General features: G+C 50.0%; 10 protein-coding genes across 13 annotated transcripts; 7 read left to right on the top strand and 3 right to left on the bottom strand.

Moving 5' to 3' along the window:
• Nucleotides 1-468: 468 nt before the first annotated feature.
• AAFC00_000087 (uncharacterized protein) lies at nucleotides 469-2,335 on the bottom strand (the record flags this gene model as incomplete). Of its 3 annotated transcripts, none has more annotated exons than XM_069347621.1 (5): nucleotides 469-590; nucleotides 653-1,090; nucleotides 1,146-1,737; nucleotides 1,843-1,882; nucleotides 1,935-2,335. In XM_069347621.1, 5 exons carry the CDS (start codon nucleotides 2,333-2,335, stop codon nucleotides 469-471), a joined length of 1,593 nt encoding a protein of 530 aa, XP_069196273.1. The 3 variants fall into 3 exon arrangements, with proteins under 3 accessions (XP_069196273.1, XP_069196274.1, XP_069196275.1); XM_069347869.1 differs by having other exon boundaries at nucleotides 1,935-2,281; XM_069347620.1 differs by having other exon boundaries at nucleotides 1,935-2,197.
• Nucleotides 2,336-3,203: 868 nt separating this feature from the next.
• Nucleotides 3,204-3,680, top strand: AAFC00_000086 (uncharacterized protein; the record flags this gene model as incomplete). Its single annotated transcript, XM_069347610.1, has 3 exons — nucleotides 3,204-3,222; nucleotides 3,277-3,541; nucleotides 3,593-3,680. 3 exons carry the CDS (start codon nucleotides 3,204-3,206, stop codon nucleotides 3,678-3,680), a joined length of 372 nt encoding a protein of 123 aa, XP_069196272.1.
• Nucleotides 3,681-4,097: 417 nt separating this feature from the next.
• Nucleotides 4,098-4,389, bottom strand: AAFC00_000085 (uncharacterized protein; the record flags this gene model as incomplete). The annotated part of the gene is made up of 2 exons (XM_069347601.1): nucleotides 4,098-4,238; nucleotides 4,294-4,389. 2 exons carry the CDS (start codon nucleotides 4,387-4,389, stop codon nucleotides 4,098-4,100), a joined length of 237 nt encoding a protein of 78 aa, XP_069196271.1.
• Nucleotides 4,390-4,651: 262 nt separating this feature from the next.
• AAFC00_000084 (uncharacterized protein) lies at nucleotides 4,652-5,316 on the top strand (the record flags this gene model as incomplete). Of its 2 annotated transcripts, XM_069347588.1 has the most annotated exons (6): nucleotides 4,652-4,654; nucleotides 4,714-4,752; nucleotides 4,824-4,857; nucleotides 4,912-4,920; nucleotides 4,977-5,077; nucleotides 5,140-5,316. In XM_069347588.1, the coding sequence occupies 6 exons, from the start codon at nucleotides 4,652-4,654 to the stop codon at nucleotides 5,314-5,316; spliced, it is 363 nt and encodes a 120-aa protein (XP_069196269.1). The 2 variants fall into 2 exon arrangements, with proteins under 2 accessions (XP_069196269.1, XP_069196270.1); XM_069348417.1 differs by lacking the exon at nucleotides 4,912-4,920 and having other exon boundaries at nucleotides 4,950-5,077.
• A 1,192-nt stretch (nucleotides 5,317-6,508) lies between these two features.
• AAFC00_000083 (uncharacterized protein) lies at nucleotides 6,509-7,294 on the top strand (the record flags this gene model as incomplete). Its single annotated transcript, XM_069347577.1, has 6 exons — nucleotides 6,509-6,578; nucleotides 6,631-6,669; nucleotides 6,719-7,025; nucleotides 7,080-7,130; nucleotides 7,184-7,218; nucleotides 7,269-7,294. 6 exons carry the CDS (start codon nucleotides 6,509-6,511, stop codon nucleotides 7,292-7,294), a joined length of 528 nt encoding a protein of 175 aa, XP_069196268.1.
• Nucleotides 7,295-7,880: 586 nt separating this feature from the next.
• On the top strand, nucleotides 7,881-9,502 carry AAFC00_000082 (uncharacterized protein; the record flags this gene model as incomplete). The annotated part of the gene is made up of 3 exons (XM_069348414.1): nucleotides 7,881-8,084; nucleotides 8,146-9,066; nucleotides 9,113-9,502. The coding sequence occupies 3 exons, from the start codon at nucleotides 7,881-7,883 to the stop codon at nucleotides 9,500-9,502; spliced, it is 1,515 nt and encodes a 504-aa protein (XP_069196267.1).
• A 606-nt stretch (nucleotides 9,503-10,108) lies between these two features.
• AAFC00_000081 (uncharacterized protein) lies at nucleotides 10,109-11,928 on the top strand (the record flags this gene model as incomplete). The annotated part of the gene is made up of 4 exons (XM_069347559.1): nucleotides 10,109-10,126; nucleotides 10,216-10,317; nucleotides 10,682-11,838; nucleotides 11,889-11,928. The coding sequence occupies 4 exons, from the start codon at nucleotides 10,109-10,111 to the stop codon at nucleotides 11,926-11,928; spliced, it is 1,317 nt and encodes a 438-aa protein (XP_069196266.1).
• A 1,464-nt stretch (nucleotides 11,929-13,392) lies between these two features.
• Nucleotides 13,393-14,392, top strand: AAFC00_000080 (uncharacterized protein; the record flags this gene model as incomplete). Its single annotated transcript, XM_069347548.1, has 2 exons — nucleotides 13,393-13,923; nucleotides 13,982-14,392. The coding sequence occupies 2 exons, from the start codon at nucleotides 13,393-13,395 to the stop codon at nucleotides 14,390-14,392; spliced, it is 942 nt and encodes a 313-aa protein (XP_069196265.1).
• Nucleotides 14,393-16,659: 2,267 nt separating this feature from the next.
• On the bottom strand, nucleotides 16,660-18,300 carry AAFC00_000079 (uncharacterized protein; the record flags this gene model as incomplete). Its single annotated transcript, XM_069348624.1, has 3 exons — nucleotides 16,660-17,716; nucleotides 17,807-18,048; nucleotides 18,109-18,300. 3 exons carry the CDS (start codon nucleotides 18,298-18,300, stop codon nucleotides 16,660-16,662), a joined length of 1,491 nt encoding a protein of 496 aa, XP_069196264.1.
• A 1,093-nt stretch (nucleotides 18,301-19,393) lies between these two features.
• Nucleotides 19,394-19,979, top strand: AAFC00_000078 (uncharacterized protein; the record flags this gene model as incomplete). Its single annotated transcript, XM_069347867.1, has 3 exons — nucleotides 19,394-19,540; nucleotides 19,705-19,807; nucleotides 19,909-19,979. 3 exons carry the CDS (start codon nucleotides 19,394-19,396, stop codon nucleotides 19,977-19,979), a joined length of 321 nt encoding a protein of 106 aa, XP_069196263.1.
• Between the last annotated feature and the right edge of the window lie 312 nt (nucleotides 19,980-20,291).

The raw sequence follows: 20,291 nt of genomic DNA, 5'->3' as shown, positions 1-20,291 counted from the left end.
CGTTGCTTCAAAAGTCATGGGCGCGCTGCCGACGCTCATAGTCGAGTCTTGACAAGGCACGTTCCATATTGCGACTGTGAGCCAAACTTAACGTCAACCTGCTTATGGTAGTCGTGATTGAGTTATGAATGAGCGTAGCTGTTGTAGCCGGAAGATATGCTTCATTTGTGGGAGCACTTGCAACGAGCAATGGGGAGGCAAAGGTATAAAATATCACGATTCATGTTGTATGATGTCGACCGCCCCTCGTCATTACAAGTCTTATCATTCTTCATCATTATCATAATCATACGTGCGAACACGCTGTCTAGGAAGGTAAATTAGAAGGTCTCCGAGTATTTACGGATATCGGAAAATATAATCCTTTGCCAAAAGCGATGCCATTCCCTTTGTGAACAAGTCTACCATTCTTCGGTGGCTCGAATGATCACCCCATCAGCATGTAGAACCAAGCTCTCGCCAGACAATTCAAGAATCAGAGATTGGCGCAAACGACGACATCTTCCTCAATCGTAAGCCGTATCTTATGAAGAGGAAGGGTACCGGAAGTGCCAAGACTGCAATACCACCGAGTATACTCATTGCCGGGCCTAAGCATGCATAAGTCAGTAGTTGTTGGCGATGATCAACGCTGGGGAAGATAGGTACGCACCTACGCCAAGATTGTGGAACATTGGTCGTGCAGCTAGAGGTAGTCCGCCAGCAATCAAAGACCGGAGGAAGGTGTTGGCCGAGACTGCCGAGGCTGCGTAGAGTTGATATGTATCCACTAGGAAGTTGATGCACTGTTGGAAGATGATGTTGAATCCGGCACCGATAAAAGCAGCCGCAAAGACAGGGGACAGCCAGTGAATCGATGGGTCTGCAGTCCACCCGAACCAGAAAAGTCCAATGACAAAGAGAACGCCACCAAGGACCATTGGAGGCAGGCGTGCTTCAGGAACTGGACGACCCTCATTGGCGTCCACACATCTTGCATACCTGGGTTGATTTCCTAGATTTACAACTACCGCGGCTAGAACACCCACGAATAGAGCGATGAAAGGCAATGTGGATGTCACCAACGGCCAACCGCGATTCTGCTCAAAAACTGTTCTTGTGTCAGCATTGGGTTACGACAGTGAGCATGCTACTGCTTTTCTTACCGATGGGGAAAACCTCAAGGGTTGTGTAGAGTAGGCCATATACGAAAGAAGCATATAAAGCTATGCAAGTGACCATGGGTTCCGTGACAAGCATACGTATCGGACGGCTGAAATGCTTGGTCACAATGCTCTTGAAGTCAAGTTGAACTTCTTCATGTGAATGATGCCATCTTTGATCTCCACTTTCTTTGCGTAGCCTTTGTGCTTTCTGCTTCAGCAGATATGGAGCGTATACTTCAGGTAGCAAGAAGTAAGCCATTATAGCGACTGCAAAGACCCAGATGGCCAGGATGTATTCCGTCCAGCGCCAGCCGAGGTGCTTGTTGACTGTGAGTGCAGAACCTATTACCGGCCCGAGGGTCGGGCCTCCAACAACAGCAACAGCATAGAAAGTGACAGCGATTCCCCTGGCTTTTGGCATCCAGATATCGCCCAATGCGGCAGAGACGTTACTGACAGGAGCGCTGCCGAACACTCCAGAGAAAAAGCGACAAATGATTATGGACTGTGCGTTTGTACTGACTGCCGTCCCTATGCTGAAAAGACCCAGTCCTACCATCGCTGGTATCATACTCCATCTACGGCCCCAGATCTGGAGAAGTGTCAGCGTCCAGCATAGCTACACATTGTCAAGACCAATGCTATCTTCTCCTTCCCTAATTGTCTCGATCTTGCATGATCAGAGAAATCTGCTTACCTCGCTGACAGGAGCCCACAACAGGGGTCCGAATGCGAATCTGAAAGATCAATCAATTAAAAGTATAAGCGGCGATTGGTCGTCCTGCTTACCCCAAAATGTATAACGAGATCACAAGGACAACGACTTCGGCCGATATGCCAGTGTACTGAGCGATAGCATTCTCGGCAGGCGAGATGATCGAAGAACCAAGACTCGCAGCCAAGGCGAGCATGCCTAGCTGGAATGTAATGAAAGACCTGTAAGCGAGAGACCAATTCCTGGGATTGGCCTTCTCTCCGGCATCCCAGTCGACAAGAAATTCGTCAATCTTTTTCTCATCTCTAGCAGCCTCTTCGTCCGTCGAATGTGACATTGAAGAAGTCTGCCGAGGCCGATCTTGGGGTTGCAGGGCCACAGCAGGGTTTGCTTGCCCTGGATCTCTGCTGGCTGAAGACATTGTAGCGATAGACTGCGAACACAACACTCGGTCGCGACAGGAGGGAGTATTCATATTAAGGCATTATCGGCAAATAGGCAATCAGAAGGAAAACGCATCATTATTATCTAGACCATACCTTATGTCGCACCCACCGGTTGGAACGGCATCGCGAGGCGGAAGTTGTTGACAATCGGCAAGCTCCGTTCTCTAGCTAGTGGTGATCAACTTGTAGCACACCTACTTGCTCATAGTAAAGTGTAAATCGATGATTAGGAATTACGGCCCCTGGTCATTGAGAGGTTACAGGCTAAATCTGCATCAAACAACTTGAACCTCATGTATTGCAGCCATGATTGATGAACATGTACAGTATAGTGATACAGGACTAAGCTGTGGTATTACTGTACAAATACAAGTACGATACCCCACCTGCCCCAGATCTCCAATACCAAAGTGGACAAAGTACTGGCCGGTGCCGGCCCGCATGTTTGGACTCGACCGAACCTTGAGACCGAGAGCGAGGGTCGTCGCGATAACGCGGTATCTCACAGTACCTACTGTATCTTGTATCCCGTCATTCAAAGCGCTGCTTTCTCCAGAGTTATAACGTCATGACCGCTTGATTTAGATCGAGCTAAAGCACCACCCTCATATTCGGTAAACTACAGTGATGTACCCCTGGGATTTCAAGGTAATGTCACAATAAACTGCGTGTGATCGGTCGCGCACTCTTTTACTTACAGGTACACTGTGTACCTACCTAGATCGCAGGGCTATTCGATCATCGTTTGACGTTATTCCACGTCAAGATACTTCATCGAGCTCCATATTCCTATTATATTGTCGCCTATTATACACTCATACCACCTGATAACTTAAACCCGATATTTCAGTTTGCCATCACTACCATTCGTGTCTTCACTGAGTTCTAGCTGCAAGCATGTCCAAATCATTGAATGGTCAGCAATTAAGTACATATCGCTTGATATAGTCTATTGATGGTTGTACCACAGTCTTCAAGAAGCCTCTGGCTATCCATTCAACAAGCCCCGTCACAGGGTTCTTGCGCAATGGCTATTGCGATGTACCGGCATCAGACTTTGGCAACCACTCCATTGCTGCTGAAGTAACAGACGAGTTTCTCAAATTTTCGGCGGAGCAAGGTAATGACCTGCGTACCATTGGCCTCAAAGGTGGCTGTAAATGGTGCCTCTGCGTGTCGCGGTGGAAGGAGGCATTCGACGCCAGAGGGAAAGAAGGAGATAAGATCGTGCCAAAGTACGTATCCATACTTTTTAAATTCGTCGGCTAGACACTTATGAACCACAGGATCTTTCTAAACGCAACGAACGAAAAAGCACTCAACAAGGTATCCCTAGCCGACTTGAAAATGTTTGCGGCGGACGAAGAGACTTGACAGCCAGGGATGAGAAGATGATGCAGATATCGGTGCGGGAAGTGCGCAATCGTGCTGTATGTAGCCGGTGAATTTCCTCTATCCGAGCAGTCCGTCGTCCATTCATGTGAACACTACATGTATGACATTGCAGATGTTTCGGAAGTGCCCCATAGACTCCCAACCCCTGAGCTTGCTCGCGATTTTGAGGTAGTTTTGACATCAAATGCCAACACTGCTGGAGAGTGGCGAGCTCTTCAGGAATGGCTAGATCGAGAGCGGAGCTCTCCTGACACTGTGTACCGAGACATGTTTGCGGGAAGCATGTGTAGAGGCGCTGTGATGCCATCGGAGGTGCTGGCGCAGGTATACTCTCGGTGTATACCATTCGGGAGTACACATACGCAAAGCGGATGCAGAATGAGATTTGGTGATGGACTACGTCTTCGTGCGGCCGTCCGAGACGGACTGTATCTTGCGGTATTCGGCTTCGAGCGCAGCCTGCATTTCAAAATCTAATTGCCTCTCTTTCTTCAGTCGTTGCCGCTCCATATCATGAATGACGCCTTCATGCATAGCCTGAGTAAGGTTAGTACAGTCAAAACTCCGGTGAAGCAGCCAAGTAGGATCTTACAGCTTTCTCGCTCTTTTGTGCGTAATGCACGAATACAATAATTCCCAACGCACCTAGCGAGGTGCCAGCGAGTGTAAGCTTAGCTTTTGTGGACATTTTGCTGGTTGATGAAAGATTCCACAAAATATGTCTATGAGCGACTGGTCCAGTAGAATGTTATACTACTGCCCGGACTCCAAATGCTCGTGATGTTTTCCATGGCTTGATATGCATGACTCGCGTAGAGCAAGCTAGAGCCAAGCTTGGCGTCGGTCATCAACCCCGAATGGCCGACTCCACAGGCCGCAGTCACTCACGACATCTCCAGATGGTTGAGGGATCAACTTGTATTACAATAACAAGTACTTAATTCACAAAGATGGTAGGAATATAACGGTAGATCTGGATACATGTGGCACAGATAACTAATTCATACTCCAGGCTGCACAAAACTCGGCTGGCATACAAACACTGCTCGACGTATGGCTTGTCTTCGCTGGGCGCATGGGTGCCTTCCAACTCGAAATCATAGCTGACTTTCTCGTGAACAGGCGGAGCGTGAGGCCCAGAAGATTGTCCAGAAAGGTACCGAGTCTCCAAGTTCGTGATTCAGTGACTGAAATGCTGACCACTCTATAGCTCGCGAGTGTATGACATACTGATTCAAATCCCCCAAGCTAGCAGCTTCATCCTGACCGTGGCAGACCGCACAAAACGAGTAAAGGACGCGAGAAGTGAGGCACAGAAAGAAATTGAAGAATACCGCCAAAAGAAGGAAGAAGAATTCAAGAGCTTTGAGAAGGAGGTGTGTTGATACATAGCACCATTCCAGCCAGCCATTTGACCATTACTGATGACCTCCTCTAGCACACCAGCGGAAACAAGAAAGCCGAGGAGGACGCCGAGAAGGAGAACGAGGAGAAGCTCAAGGAGATCAAGGAGATCGGTGGAAAGCAAGGACAGAAAGTTGTCGAGGACCTGCTCAAGGCTGTCACGGATGTGAAGCCAATCGTTCCAGATAGAGTTGCGCAACCCGTCATCTGAGGACGAGGCTTTTGCTGCTTCACACGATGATCCCTTCTTCTCTTCCTAGTAAATGTAGATATCCCTAGCATACATCTCCTGCTTGCTATCTTGTCCGAAATCACTGACCCCGAGCTCTTTTTGACGAAGGACGGTGTGTAGATGATCAGGTACACCTCCAACCAGACAATAGCTCATCATTAAGCCTTGCTCATCCAAGTGCCTTGTATGCAACAATCCAACCAAATCCATCTTTCACATGCCTCATATCTTTTCGGTACACTCAAATCCCAATTGCAGTGATACTCTTACCCAGGTACCTCAGGCACGCTCGAAGCCTGACGTCACCGTTATATTGTTTTGGCTCATGGTATGGATATCAAGGTACCGAACCGTGACCTATCCTCCAATCCACCCTACCAAGAGTGTGTTATTCTTAACGACCACTGCGATCTATCGTTGTTTCCAAATTGATCACTTGCAGAGTGTCCGTGGCTGGTTCCCTCGTTTGAGTTGTCTCCTCTTCGCCATTCGCTCATGAGCTCGAACGGGATTGTGCGGCGTGGTCTTGCCTGTCGAAAAGTCCTTCCGTATCGAGTACATTGCTCAGATATCCGGGTTTCACGTCTGCACAATGCTTTCGCCAGGCAAGCCCAAGCATCCGATCCAAGAATCGAAGACATATCGGATAGTGATGTAATCAGCGATCAATTCGCAGTCATTCGAGATGACTATCGTGAGCCTTCTATTTACTGTCTGAATGATGTGCTCTGACATTTCAGAAACACCGAAGAACCCCGTAATACTTGCCCACGGGCTACTGGGATTTGATGAATTCAACGTTGTGCCCAAACAACTCATGGGTGGTATTCACTATTGGAGAGGCATCACCGAGGCACTTGCCGCTAAGAATATCGAGGTCATTACTGCCACAGTTCCGCCTTCTGGCTCGATAGAGGCTAGGGCCGCTAAACTAGCAGAGGATATTGAGTCAAAGGCTCAAGGTAAAAGCGTCAATATCATAGCGTAAGTCTACCAAAGTCATAAGACTATATAGGTAGGTACTGACATTCATCTCTGCAGGCATAGCATGGTATGACAACTCCGTATCGATCCAAGTGTACTTATTAAGGTCGATTAGGGGTAATCATTCTACGTGTCCATCCTACGAAAAGCAACTAATCAGTCGTGGAGGGGCCTTGACTCACGCTACATGATCTCTCAACTAAAGACCTCGAACGTCAAAGTGTTGTCACTGACTTCGATTGCCACTCCTCACAGAGGTAACATTTATATCTTACATGTGCCCAATGGCATATACTTACCTTTGTGCAGGATCGGCTTTCGCGGATTACATGTTCGCCTGGATCGGACGTGAGGCTCCAGATCTCACTTTACTTTACTAAATCGCTAACAGCTGTAGCGACTAATATACCAAAGTTATACAAAATGCTCGACTTCGTCGGGTTCGAAACCGGAGCTTTCAGTCAGCTGACACAGAAGTATATGAAAGAAGAATTCAATCCCAAGATACTCGACGAGCCAGGAGTCCAATATTATTCTTACGGCGCATCTTGTAATCCGAGATTCTGGTCTATGTTCAGACAATCTCACCGGATCATCCAACGAGTCGAAGGAGATAACGATGGCTTGGTCAGCGTTGCAAGCAGCCGATGGGGGACATACAAAGGAACTTTGAAGGACGTCAGTCACCTTGACATGATTAACTGGTAATAATACTGTAGCATCTTGCCCTTGTACTATACTAATACGACGCGCTGCAGGACCAACCGACTCAGGTGGTGGTTTTGGGAGGCACAGGGAAACAAGCGAACGTAGGTGCTTGTCAATCCTGCGATGCTGTTGTATACCACTAACGGTCGCTTAGATTTAATGCTGTTGCATTCTACTTGGACATTGCAGGTAAGGCGATCGTATCGTACACTTTGCGCGCTGCAGCTAAAGATCAACAGACATGCTCGCAAAGGAAGGGCTATAAGTATTAGCCAGCCGATAGCACTTGCGCAGCACAACATAGTACATCTCAAACAACATACTGATTATGCTCCAAGCATAACCCGCGGACGCGTACAACCATGAGTCCGTTCTCATCATGCTTGTTCACGGAAACATGAAGTGACACTCATGGGCGGTCACTGAATCACCCATCAGACTCCATATATAGTACACGCGATGGTGTATCACGACAGCATGTAGCACTGCTTACGTGGAGAAGTAAATGTTAGATAGATCCTCAACGAACAAGTTCTTTCCCATTATACAATATCAGAATGACTACTGTTTCCATTTGGTGGATCATCCTAGATGACACTTGCGACCAAATCTGCGATGCCAAATTGGTGAGGTTGTCTTGGACGGATGGCTGTGGGATCGGGATATGAAGTCCTTGGCGGCCAATCGGCTGGGCCGGCACCTCCGCCAACTGATACCATCCACGCTCAAAAGCGGCAAATGACATCTGCTAGTTATCATCTAATGCACAGCAGATCGCAGGTTGGGGCGCGGAATAAACGAAGGCGCTAAGAAGTGATAGAAGTCATCTACAAAATTTGATCATCGGCGACATGCTTGCACACATAGAGCTGGATCAAAATTTCTCGCACTACACTAATCTCGATATCATAAGTGGGAGAGTTGTCGTCAAAACACCGAGTTCTACGAACATCTCCTCAATCGTAGTGAAGCTTGAAGGAGAAAGTAGAACCAGATTGTTACCGCCGCCGAATCCCAATGGTGACCGGCAAAGAGCACAGCTCGAGTTTCACAAGGTAGATTTTCAATGAGCACTCAATATTTCTCGTGTCATCTCCTGACCATGGAAACGGGAAGATATTATACAAAATACAGATAGTCTTTCCTCCACCGGATGTACTCGAAGAAAAGCAGAGTACCATCATCGCAGGCAAAACCACATTCACGCTTCCCCCGGGTCAACATGAGTATCCATTCCGTTTCAAGTTCCCATTCAACAACGATTGCACGGCTTCGTCAAGTATGAATCCGACAGTCAGCCTGTTCGGCGGACTCAACGTAGATGTCGCGAGGATCCCACCTAAGCATGTGAAAGGAACGCTACCGCCCACCTTGACAGGCTTTCCTGGAGAAGCAGAGATTCGTTATTACTTGAAGACCACTGTCAACAGACCGAGTCTCTTCAAAGAGAACGCCCGAGCATATGTACCTTTCAATTTCTGTCCGATTGAACCCCCACGGCCGCCAGTAACGGATGCACAAGTTTTTGCGCGGCGCAGACATGAATTTTTCAACAGTCACGCTGAGAAAGGTCCATCAAAATCTCGGATGAAGAGCTTTCTCGGAAGGGACAAAAGTGCACAAGAAGCGGCAGCGCCGAAACACCCCTCGATAGCAATTGACATGCGACTCCCAGAACCGGCGATTCTTACCTGCGCGCGCGAACTCCCACTGAGAATACTGATCATATCTACAAATGGGGTCAAGCAATCGATGAGTCTACAATCTCTACAGGTTGAGCTCATAAGCATAACAGTCGTGAGGGCGCATGACATCAGTCGGACAGAGCAAAGCAGTACGATCATCGCAAGCTTGAGTAATATTGGCACTCCGATCAACTTTCCAGAGGGTAGCGATGAGGCCGAGATCGACAGTCGAATGTGGCATACCCAGGTCTTACCCAACACTATCCCTCCGTCATTTGTGGCATGTAACATTAGCCGTTCGTATGAGATTGTTACCAGAACATGTATCAAGTACGAATCGGTGGGCTCTCAGGTATGGATAATCACTACTCATTAAGGACAAGCTCTAACTCTTATAGCCGCAATTCATAACAGCGGATTTGAGACTGCCCGTACAAGTCTTTTCTGGCGTGACGCCGCCGAAAGGTTTACTTGAAGCTCTGAACAGAGCTCAACCACACGCAAGAGACTCCAAGTCGTCCGAGAGGATGCCACCGCTACCAACTCGTCGACCTGTACCCAAGCCAAGCACAACTGCATCTCAAGGTGCTTCTCACAGTGCCTCACACAGCCTTGGAGGAGCCAATGGGGACGCCCCACCGCTCTACAGTGAAGCGCCTCCGAGCTATGAAGATGCAATTACGCACGAGGTCGCTGAAACTCTTGAGCCTGAGCATGGAATGAGGAGAGACTATGCTCCTCCGCCTGCAGCTGAAGATCCGTTGTTGGGTAGAGATGAGAAGTCCTGAAGTGTTCACAAGCAATTGTTCTGGTTCAAGTGATTAGGATACTAAGTGTTCACTTTCCAACCTTCTTTTCGAGCAAGATATGTAGATTAGACTAAATCTGATGGATGCAAATCTGAGATACTGATGAAAACTATTCGATGATGCACAATAACTATGAGCAGATGTTGACTCTTTTCTCACTTGAGGTGGATGCCTGAGTGTTCGAATCTACAAGTATCTCGGAGGATCGGGAAAACATAAATTCCGTCAGGCCGAGGGGTTGCAACTTTGCCCGCCACGCTGCAACTTCGCCCGTGACATCGCACGGCTGGCATCTCAGCACATCAGTCAACCGACTGCCAGAGGTATCAGAGCACAGCGAGTGATCAGATAACAATAATATAACGAGACCAGAATAAGAATACGATAGAGCGCCGTAGTATCAGGGACCTGAATTGCACGCAGCACGCGACACATTCGTACCGGGCTTAGAAGGATAGAAGGCAACCATTCCTTACCTCAGCACCTCGAACGCAAAGGGTACCAACATCTCTATCGATTCGGTATTACGCTCTTGCCGGACGGATATTGTATACTTGCCATCATTTAGATCAAGCGACCGCCGTCATGTCTAACATCATTGCTGTTCGTCCTCCCAGAGCATGTTGCGATTCAGCCTGCTGTGCAAGCCGCCACGCCGAGGAGTTGGCCTGGGCTAATACTTTCACATGTAGGGCGACATCTTTCAGAAAATCATCGAAGACGTCTGTCAAGCATCGCAGAACGACTTTGAAGAGAACGGTGTACAAGCTCAGGCACTCCAGGAGCTCCAGCAGGTCAGTATCATTTCGTCCTTTCGACCTTCATGCGCCTGCTTGAATAAAGGAAGAATGACAACGATTTCGATGAGGCTTCTGCTGCTGTACAGTCCTCTGCTGTACGAGAAATGCGTTTGTTGGTTTTATGGCATCACTTGCTGTAAAGCTCGAGACGAACGAGACGATCCAGGGCGGCGTGGGCGGGGCTTAAAGGTTGGGAGCGGCTGGGGGGATCACGTCCTCTTTTGTCCTCGGCTTCGCCTTCGAGTTGGTCTCTGCGTCTGTCGTCCGAATTCTCCGAAGCTAGTCCCCTTTAAGACAAGTCACATGATTTCATCGCTTGTTGGTCTGTACTATATTGTTACATACTAATGGTCTTCAGGTATGGCAACACAAACTCTCGCAACCAGGAGTCGCGCAGATGCCATGGGATCCTAAGCCGCAGCCAACGCCTCAACCACCTCCAGCACAACAGACACAGTCCACACAGCCGGCTTCTCCACAGGTCCCCGCAGCTGTGGGCACGCCAGGGCAAGCGCCCGCGAATGGACAGCAAGTGAATCATGCAGTAGCACCAGGGATCAAGACTGAACCTGGTAACGATACTCACTTTCAAAATGTCCCTCAAGCGCAAAACTATGGACAGCAGGGCACCAATCATATGCTCGCCCAACAACGGGCTGCACATCTTCTACAGGCACAGTTTGGTAGCCAGGCCAATGCATCTCTCGCTTCAATGCAGCAGAGGGGAGTGGCGCTGCCAGGAGCTCAGAGACCACAAGGCCTTCAATTGCCCGGGCAGAATGCGCATCACGTTGGTCAGGCTCAGCCGCAAATGCAGCAGCCGCAGCAACAACAACAACAACAACAACAACAACAACAACAACAACAGCAGCAGCAACAGCAGCAGCAGCAGCCGCCGCAGCAACAAAGCCAAGCGCAATACGCGCAGCAGATGAGACAACAATATCAGGGTCAGCAGCAACCCCAAGTCAAGGTCGAGGGCGGTCAGGAGAACGGCCAATACTCGCAGCCTCAAAACAGCGGGGCTTCCGGGTTGAGTTACTCACAGACGGATGGAGCGGACGAAGCTATGGAGGAATGGCAAAACTTCATGGCGCAAAGACGCATGGTCAGCGCCAGCGAGGTTGCGAGAAACGATCACATGATGAGAGGCGAGGTGAACAGACTAGCTCGTAGCCTGGAGCAGGGACTGATGATGCCCTTGGAAAGGCAAGCGCGACCACGTGCAAGGCTATACGCAGCCATTGGACAGCAGACTAGGGACCAGACAGGGCACAGAGCAGTGGAAGTGAGCACTCAGATCCCGCAACTCGATGGCGACGCAGACCTCAAAGATGAAGATGACGAGGATGCCATCAACTCCGATCTTGATTCCTCGGACGACGAAGGGAACAAAGAAGAAGACGATGACGAAGACATTGACTCGATACTGTGTACTTATGACAAGGTGCAGCGGGTCAAGAACAAGTGGAAGTGTGTGCTGAAAGATGGCGTGCTGAAGGCGAACGGCAAAGAGTAAGTGTATTGGCATTCGGAGTTTACAATTACGCTAACATGATGATCAGATATCTTTTCCATAAAGCCACGGGAGAATTTGAGTGGTGAGGAAATTATAGCATGAGCATCATGCAGCTTGCGTCGTGTTCTCACGACCAAGCGACGTGCAAGATAGCATCCTCGTCACTATCTAAAATCCTCCGGCGTCGTGCAAGACGATGTGTAAATCCAAGGCACAGCACATGCAGCAATTCATGGCGTGCAGCCGCTGATCCGCAGCCGCCGATATGGGAGAGGTGGCGTCAACTGCAAAACATATGGGTTGGAAAAGGAGCATACCCAGATCGCGTAATTAGAGGGTGTCTGAGCGAAAGGGCTTCTGGGTTTTGAATTTTTCTTGGGGGGGGGGGTTTCGTTTTGGGAAAAGCAGCGACGAAGGGGTAAGAAGGGGCGGCAAGCGATCACTTTCTCTGATGCTGTATTTTACACTTAAAAGGACAAAAATACCAGAAGACGTCTCTTCGCCAACAACATGCGCAAGTGACGCTTGAATAGCATGATGGTCAGGTGTGCAGCTGTACGGATGGAATTGCGGCGCTGATGTACTTACTAGTATGTTGTAATAATAATGAGGCTGAGAATCGAGTTCCAGAACGGACGGACTATAATAGGTGCTGTACGCGTGCTGCGGGGGAGTTGGATAAGGCACCTTAGGTAACGTTCAGGCATCACGGCACTCTCTACGGAGGAGTACCGTAATTTCTCATTAGATGTTGCGTACACAGATGCACTGTCCACTTGGGTACAGTGGCAATAAGATCTCAGGTGCAGTGCTGTACGGAGCACTTCCTCGGCACTTGTGCAGGAGTAGTGAGTGGTGTTGGTAATAATAGCGACTCGGCTGTTCTGTACACAGCCAATGCTCTGCATGGTACAACCCTATGGTATCTAGGTATTGTTGTTATATGCACGCCTGGCTCTGTACCTTGCATGAGCAGGAGTAACAACATCACAACATGACACTAAATCTCCACAACACTGCCCCTTCTTGCGAGTTCTGATTGCACAATGGGAAGATAGGCATTAATGTCAATAGCCGACCGAGGGAGTCCCTGAATCTGAGGGAATGGTTTCAACCCCACAAGTTCGTTTCGTCTGTTTCCTTTGAACGTTTTGGCCGTTCGCTTTCTTCGTTTTCGATCCTTCCGCATCTATCTTCTTTGCATCTTTTCCTTGTTGAGGCCAAAAAAAATTGTGATAATTGGTTCGAGTAGCAGTGGCTCTGGAGTCTCTTTTTTCCATTCGAGTTTGTTTTGTCCAAAAGTTATTATTATTTCTTCGTCATCACATCGGATCAAATTATATTCGTCGGCAGCTGTCCTTTTCCACAACTAAACATCATTACTTGACTTGTGTGCCACCTTTCGCTCATCAATCAACGGCACCGCTCTGTACAGACACCAGGGAGACTCTTAATATTATAATATCAATTCCACCACTCGAGCACGTTCGACATAGGTCCATCGCTTCACTGTACATAGTATACCAACCCCCTTTTTGTCCATGGCAAGCATGACAGACCGACAAAACCCTCCGACATATCTCAACTACCGCAATGAAACCAACAGCAGCAGCAAGGATACGTTGCCACGGCCGCCACAGTCACCGGGCCGCAGACCGCCTCCTCCGCCACCGCCTGCTTCTCTGCAGTCCCATACCAACACTCTTCTGATCTACATGTCCGATCTGCCCTCGCAGGACATGCACCTGTATCTGTCCACCATCCTCAGCCGCTACTCGATCAGCGAAGTGTCGATAATAGCCACCAATGACGAAGCACTAAAAGTCACGAGAATGGACGTGTACACGGCGGCGGGGAGGCTGCGACAGGACATACTCGTGTCGCCGACCAAGATCAATGCTCCCATGGTGCCTGCAGAGCTGGCCGACGCAGCGCGCATGCTGGAGAGCAAAACTCTGTGCGGTGTGCTCTGCTGCCAGCATCACAAGACGACCGCAGTCTCGGAAGGCGAGAATGCGCTCCCCAAGACCCCTCGCGACATAATAGACTATGACGAGGCGGAGCTCGAGGACTCATGGCGGGTATGTAGAAACCACCTACTCGCTTCCTGCTCCCACGCATTAACCTCTGCAATCACAGAAGAACGTCTCCACTCTGCACACTCTCGCGCGCACCACCGTGCCCCTCCTCCGACGCGCCCCCCTCCACCCCTCACCATTCTTCTGTCTCGACTCCTCAATGACCCTATCACCCCTCGACAGCGCCGCCCACGAAGCGCTACTCCACCATCTCGCATCCCACCCAGCCTCGCAGGGCCTACGCTTCGGTCTCGCGAGCGAAGAGCTGGTCCCCGCGCCCCCTCCTGCTCCTGCCGCCTCGCTACCCCTCGCTGTGAACATCCCTCGCGCAAACGGCAAGGCTCACGATGAGTCAGGTTATAGTAGTGGTGGAGGCGGCAATGGGTTCTATTATGGCAGCGCGGATAATACGAGTCCGCTGGGTGAGAGTCCGACCAAGTTGTGGGCTAGTTGGGCTATGATGAACGAGTGAGAGAGAGAGAGAGAGAGAGAGAGAGAGAGAAGTAAAAGCAAGCTCCTATCACCTAGTCTCTATGAACTGGAATACGGAGTCTCTGACGAAAGGAGAGGAGAGAGAAAGGAGAGAGAGAAGAGAGAGAGAAGAGAGAGAGAAGAGAGAGGGGCAGGGCCTCGCTCATCACCAGCTGTCTGTCCATATTTCTCATTTTCTTTCTTTCTTTCGCACAGTTGAGTGCATGTATATATTTCTGCAAAAACACAACTACAGCATATCTCTTTCCCATCGCTTTTTGCATCTACAGCCTGCCTGCTCCTATGAGAAAACCAATGGTTTCTAGCAATCTTCCCAAAAAGGAACCTTCACTTTTTATATTTCCTGGTCACAGCAAAGCAAGCGGAAGCCTCTCTCGTCTCCCATTTCTCATTCATTTCCTGAAATCCTGAAATTCTGCAATTCTGCAATCCTGCAATTCTGCATCACTCGCTGATCGTCCACAAATTACAGGATCCCATGGAGTCCAGTGTACTTACTGTGTATATGCATCTACCACTTATTCAAAAAAGTGATGTGATGTGTCTTGTCTACAAGATTTCCGCATGAAAGCACTACCGTTCTACCTTCCTACCTACTGTCCTGCCTACCTCGCTCGCTGTTAGTCAGGAACAGGATCAGGAACAGGAACAGGAAAGAAGCAAATGTGAGGTAGGGGAAGGTAAGTAAATACCCTGTTGATAACTACTGAACTTTCATACCTTGCGTGAAATTCAACACACCGGAGCAAGCCTGCACAAGAAATGGTAGATATCACACTTATTGAGCTATGCCATTACTTTTTTCATTAGTCACTGAGAGAAAATTACGGGTCGCATGATGCATGCATCACGTTTCACCTCATGAAAAGGGGGGTGGCAAAACGAGTGTGTTCTTAAAAAAAAAGTGATGATTTCATTAATTTCGTTGTTATGGTCTTCTTCGACTATCCGACTGATTACTACAACTTGGAGGAGATGAAAAGGAAAAAAGAAGTAGAACCATTCGCCATTTTTCATGTGCCATCCATCCATCCATTAATTCCAGGAAACGCCGCCCAGAACTCCTTCCTCCACGCACATGCATATTTGTGGAAAAATCATGCAATGTCCTGTCGGGGGTCTTTCTTTTCGTTCATCTTCTTCTTCAACCCACCGCATCGTAAATGTTCTTCTTGAAAGCCTTGAGCTTGCTGTGCATCATAAACAGCCTTCTACGATCCTCCTCGGCCACGTCTTCCGGCGCCATGTTCTCCAGTCGGTCGTATAGCTCTAGATACGCCGGGTACAGCTGCGTGCGGAACTTGGCTGCCTTGTCGAGAGCTGCCTCCCAAGTCGATTGGGTCTTGGGCGACGCCTCGGAGTCGTTGAGAAACATCTGGATCACCTCTGTCGCGTTGCTGGTGTCTTGCGACGATGGAGACGCTCGTTGCGCGGGAGATGTTGGGGATGCCGAGCCGGGTGAGGCGGTTGGTGCCGTGGTTAGGGATGTCAGCGAGGAACTTGTGGGATCCAGGGAATGTGTGGATGATGAGTCTGTCTTGCGGTGCTTCGAGAGCGGAACGTCGTGGTTGTGCATGTCAGACGACATGTCGTTGGCTTTGCGCTTTAGCTTTGCATCCGTTCTGTCTACAGCGGGTGTCGATGAGGCTGGCGGGCGCTTGCCTTTGAGCTCTGGACCAGAACGAGCAGCTGGTGAAGTCTTGGACGCCGGCTTGGTAGAGTTTCCTGTCGTAGCTTTGCTATTGGTGGTGTTGCTGGTGTTATTGGGCTTGACAGCCTTGCGGGGGGTGTCGCCATCTGCGTACTCCAGAGTACGTTTCTTGATCACAGGCGCTTGACGTCCGGTGGCTCCGCCAAAGAGGTCTGCTCTGGCCTTTTTCATGCTATCACTCTTGGCAGACACAGAGGAAGAGGCGGGTGCTTTTGCTGCTTTCGCCGGGGGTCCAGGCTTGTTCGTCTTGTCCGTCTCCTCGGAAGCCGTGCGTGGCTTCCAGGTACCCAGCGGGGATGGAACCTTGGGTTTCGTGTCCTTCTTCGGGCTGGACTGGCGTTCGCTAGAAGACGACGAAGAATTGGAACCCTTGCCAGGCTGCTCCTCCGAGGCAGACTTTGATGCTGCTGCACCGGGCTTGGCTTTCACACTGGTGGCAGCACTGCCTCCTGAAGTGCCGTTCCTCTTGACGGTCGCGCCGCTCTCGATTTTCTTCTCCCGTTGGGACGGTGTGCTGTCGTCGGCCACCCTTTTGATCACTGCTGCAGGAGCCTTGGTTCCCTGTTGAGCCGACACCGTGCGTTTGGGGTCCAGCCCCCCTTCCCCGGCATCGTGCTTGTCTTTGGCCTGGTTCCCAGTCTGTGGGAGTCGGCAAGTGGTGTCTCGTGCTTCCTGGCTGGTTTGCTGTCGGTGATTTCTCCTTCTTCATCCTCGTCAGAGTCGTGCACAAGCTCGGCTGACTTGATCTTCTCCGAGACTCTTTTCGGAGCGACGACCCTCTTGGTCACTGTTGGTCTAGGCTTGGTCACTCTCGGTTTTGATTCTCTGTCACTCGTGACCGCCTCTTTGTCCTTGTCCTTCTTTTTCTTGTCCTGTACTTGCTTCTTGGTTGCTTCCCTCAAGCGCTTTTCGATGGAGATGCCTGCGGCAGACCGGCCGGTTGCGACTGCGCCATTTCGACGAGTCGACGCAGGTCCGAGCTTAGGTGTCGCTGTCTCTGTTTCTGTTCCTTCCATGGTGTTTTGAGCGGGAAGTGGTGATAGTGCGGGTGTCCCAGTCTGTTCGCGGCGCTCGACGCCCAGGTGAAGCCTGGATAGGACTTTGCCGGTTCCACGGTCTTCTTTCGGCAACAGAGTCTGCCAGAGTCGGTCGTCTTTTGGTACCCTGATTCGATCGAAAGCGCGGATTGCGTTGTCGATGGCAGCTTGTCTCTGTTTCTCGCTCGGATATCTGAAGGTCCAAGGATCAAGCTCTTTGAACGACTTGCTGCTCAATTCCCACTGAGAACCGGTCTTTTCGGCAATCTTGGGAAGGATGGATGACAGTTGTGGCGTCGGGACACGAGTCTTCGAGTGAAGCTCTCGTTCGGTGGTCGGAGCAGTGGCGAGAAGGTGAATGAGGGCGGTGCGCATGCCCTTTTCGACAGCGGCGTTCTGCGAGTCGGTCTGGGGTGCCGACGTTGGAGCAGCGACTGATCTCGGTGTCGAGCTTGACGAATTGAATGAAGGGCGCTGCAGTAGAGAACTGGAGTGACGATGGGACTGGAGGCTGCCGTTCTTGGTGTTTGGAATGACTGAGTTACTTATCGTGACTCTGTTCAAAGTGTCAGAACCATGCAAGCGCGGACAATAGGGCAAGACGACAATGACAAGCAAAGCGAAGAGGCTGGGGTCATGTACGCACTTTCTCGCTTCCTTCTGTTGGGCCATCGAGGCCAGCGACTCTTTCAAGGCGGCCAATGCGGCGTCAGCACCGGCGGCACTGCTTTCACTCTTCTGCTCTGTCGGTTTGACATGTGCCTCGTACGATACCAGAGTGCTGAAGTCGAGACTGCCGGTCCTGGCCTTGTTGGCCTCGTAGATCTCGTGGCGGAAGGTTTCAGGCCTGACGTTGAGATTCAAGGTCTTGCTGCCATAACGTAGTTTCTGCCACAGAATCAGAACAACACTGGCCCCATGTCATGGTGGCATGCCAGAACGCCCTACCGGTGCTACTCCGCCCAAAAACTGCACAACTTTGCCCTGCTGGCAGCATTGCTGCAGCTGCAACAATACATGTTCGTTGAGGTTGACCAGGATGGCCGGTCGCTTTGACCAAGAAGACTGGACTCGCACGTCCTCGCCAGCGTCGGGGGCTCCCCGCAGAAAGATGGTCGAAGTCATCGTCGACGATGCCATGTTGTATCAACAGATGCTGGGGTGGTGTTGTTATATCAATTTTGTAACATCCAAGCAGACGCTACCTCGACGTGTTTGCTATGTCATGCGTACAAGGACTGGAGAGCGTGCTACGAGAGACGTCTTTGTGTCAGTGAGGCACATGCAATGGACTTGGCGGGTTTCCTGGTGTTTGCCCTTTGCATCTAGGGACTGGGCGGGCAGGATCGTGGTATAAGGTAATAATAGCAAGTGATCAACCCGGACTTATGACGTTTGCCCAACCCTGCCGACTCTTACTCGTTCTGAGAATCATGGACGGTGAAGATGGCACTTACAATTTCGAGCAGAGCAGGACTGCACTGCATCTCTCTACACGCAAGATGGTTTGCTATATCATACAAAGCAGGACTGAGGATAATTTGGTTGGGGGGAGGGGAAATTAAACTTACAGTATGTTAGACAAAGGTGTGGCAGTAGTCAAGTGACAGGAGGGGAGGAAAGCGAGACAACAACGATTACTACGCTAAGGCTAAGGTGCGCTACGCTACGCCACGGCGGGCAAGGCAGGGCGTCGGGTGCGCTGACATCTGGACTGTCCCGAGTCCAGCCAGTCCTGGGCCGACTGCTAATACTGACCACTACCTTACTGTACCTGCAACAAGGGAGCACAAAGCATATTCGGTTTCAGTCATCAGCACACAAGCAATATAAGGTACCTTAGTCAGTCAAAGGGGCTAAGTGGAATGATTATACCGTTCCCTCTGTATTACTCGCTCCCTGATGACAGATACAAGTACACGAACACGCAGTGCACAACTCACAGACAGCGTCGTGAAACGTGCCTATTATAGATCGAGTACGGGGTATCTGTACCTACAATCCCAAAGTGATCACGTTCCCCACGCGCGTCATCCGCGGCGAGAACGCGCCTCTATCGCGTCTTCCTCACACTCGCCTGCCTGCCTTACCTACCTGCTTCAAGAAATCCATATTACTCAGTCCACAAATCCAATAACAAACGCCCTAGCTCTCTCCCTTCGACGCCCGCTCTACAAACTCACTAAAGCTCACCCACAAGGACGAAAGCAAAGAAAAAGAAAAAGAAAAAAAAATGTCCGAAGCCACCCCCCGCATAACAGCAGAGCACCTCCAGCAGTTCTCGCACAAGACAGTGCGCATACTAGGCAAAGTGACGCAGCTGAGAGGCGAGACGGCGACAATCGATTGCGCGGGCCAGGTCACTTGTCACTTGAACCGGGTGTGTTCTCTTTTTCCTTTTTGTTCTTTGCCCTTTTTCCTGGTCGTTCGTGCGCTGGACCTCAGGCTCGCCACTTCGGCCTGGTCTTGATGTTGTTATTGTCCCTATATCAAATTTGGATCCAGCAACAGCAGAGAAGAAGTTACTGATGCAGCGATCGTCAGGAAGCACACCTGACCATGGACCACGCGGTGGAAATCATCGGTAAAGTGCAAGGGGACCTGTCCGTCCGTGTCTTGGTGTCTACGGATTTCGGCACCGGTATCGGTATGTTTCTTCCCTCTTCCTGCCCTCTGTCTCTTGTCTCCTTTTTCCCACAAGATATGCAAGACTTGGATGAGAAGAATGAGATCTGACGGATGTCATAGATTTCTCGGCATATGAAGCTGTGGTGCAGGCGACGCATAGATGCAGGGAGATCTTCTATGATGCCGAATAATGATGACTTGTGCAAACATCACACCGAGGTTTTCCTTTTTGTGACAAATCAAAGTTATATGGAAAAATGGCGGCGAGCAATCCACTTTGAAACGAACTGAGAACTACCAACAGGAAAAAAGAAAAACCGCTATAAAAATAAAGAGAATCGATCAAGCTTCTTAGACCCCTGTCCGAGGAAGTCTTCTCCATCAATCCATCGATTGTGAAATTTCAATATCTCTATATATATATAACATTAGACTAAGTGTCGGACCATCTACGGGAAGGCATCCTCTTCCGCTTTCCCTCTCTCCCTTCCATTCAAGCCCAA

Source organism: Neodothiora populina (genome assembly GCF_041146345.1).
Source record: "Neodothiora populina strain CPC 39397 chromosome Unknown canker_contig_1, whole genome shotgun sequence".
Taxonomy (NCBI): domain Eukaryota; kingdom Fungi; phylum Ascomycota; class Dothideomycetes; order Dothideales; family Dothioraceae; genus Neodothiora; species Neodothiora populina.
Note: the sequence above shows the minus strand (reverse complement) of the source record. Positions and strands in the feature narration are given on the sequence as shown.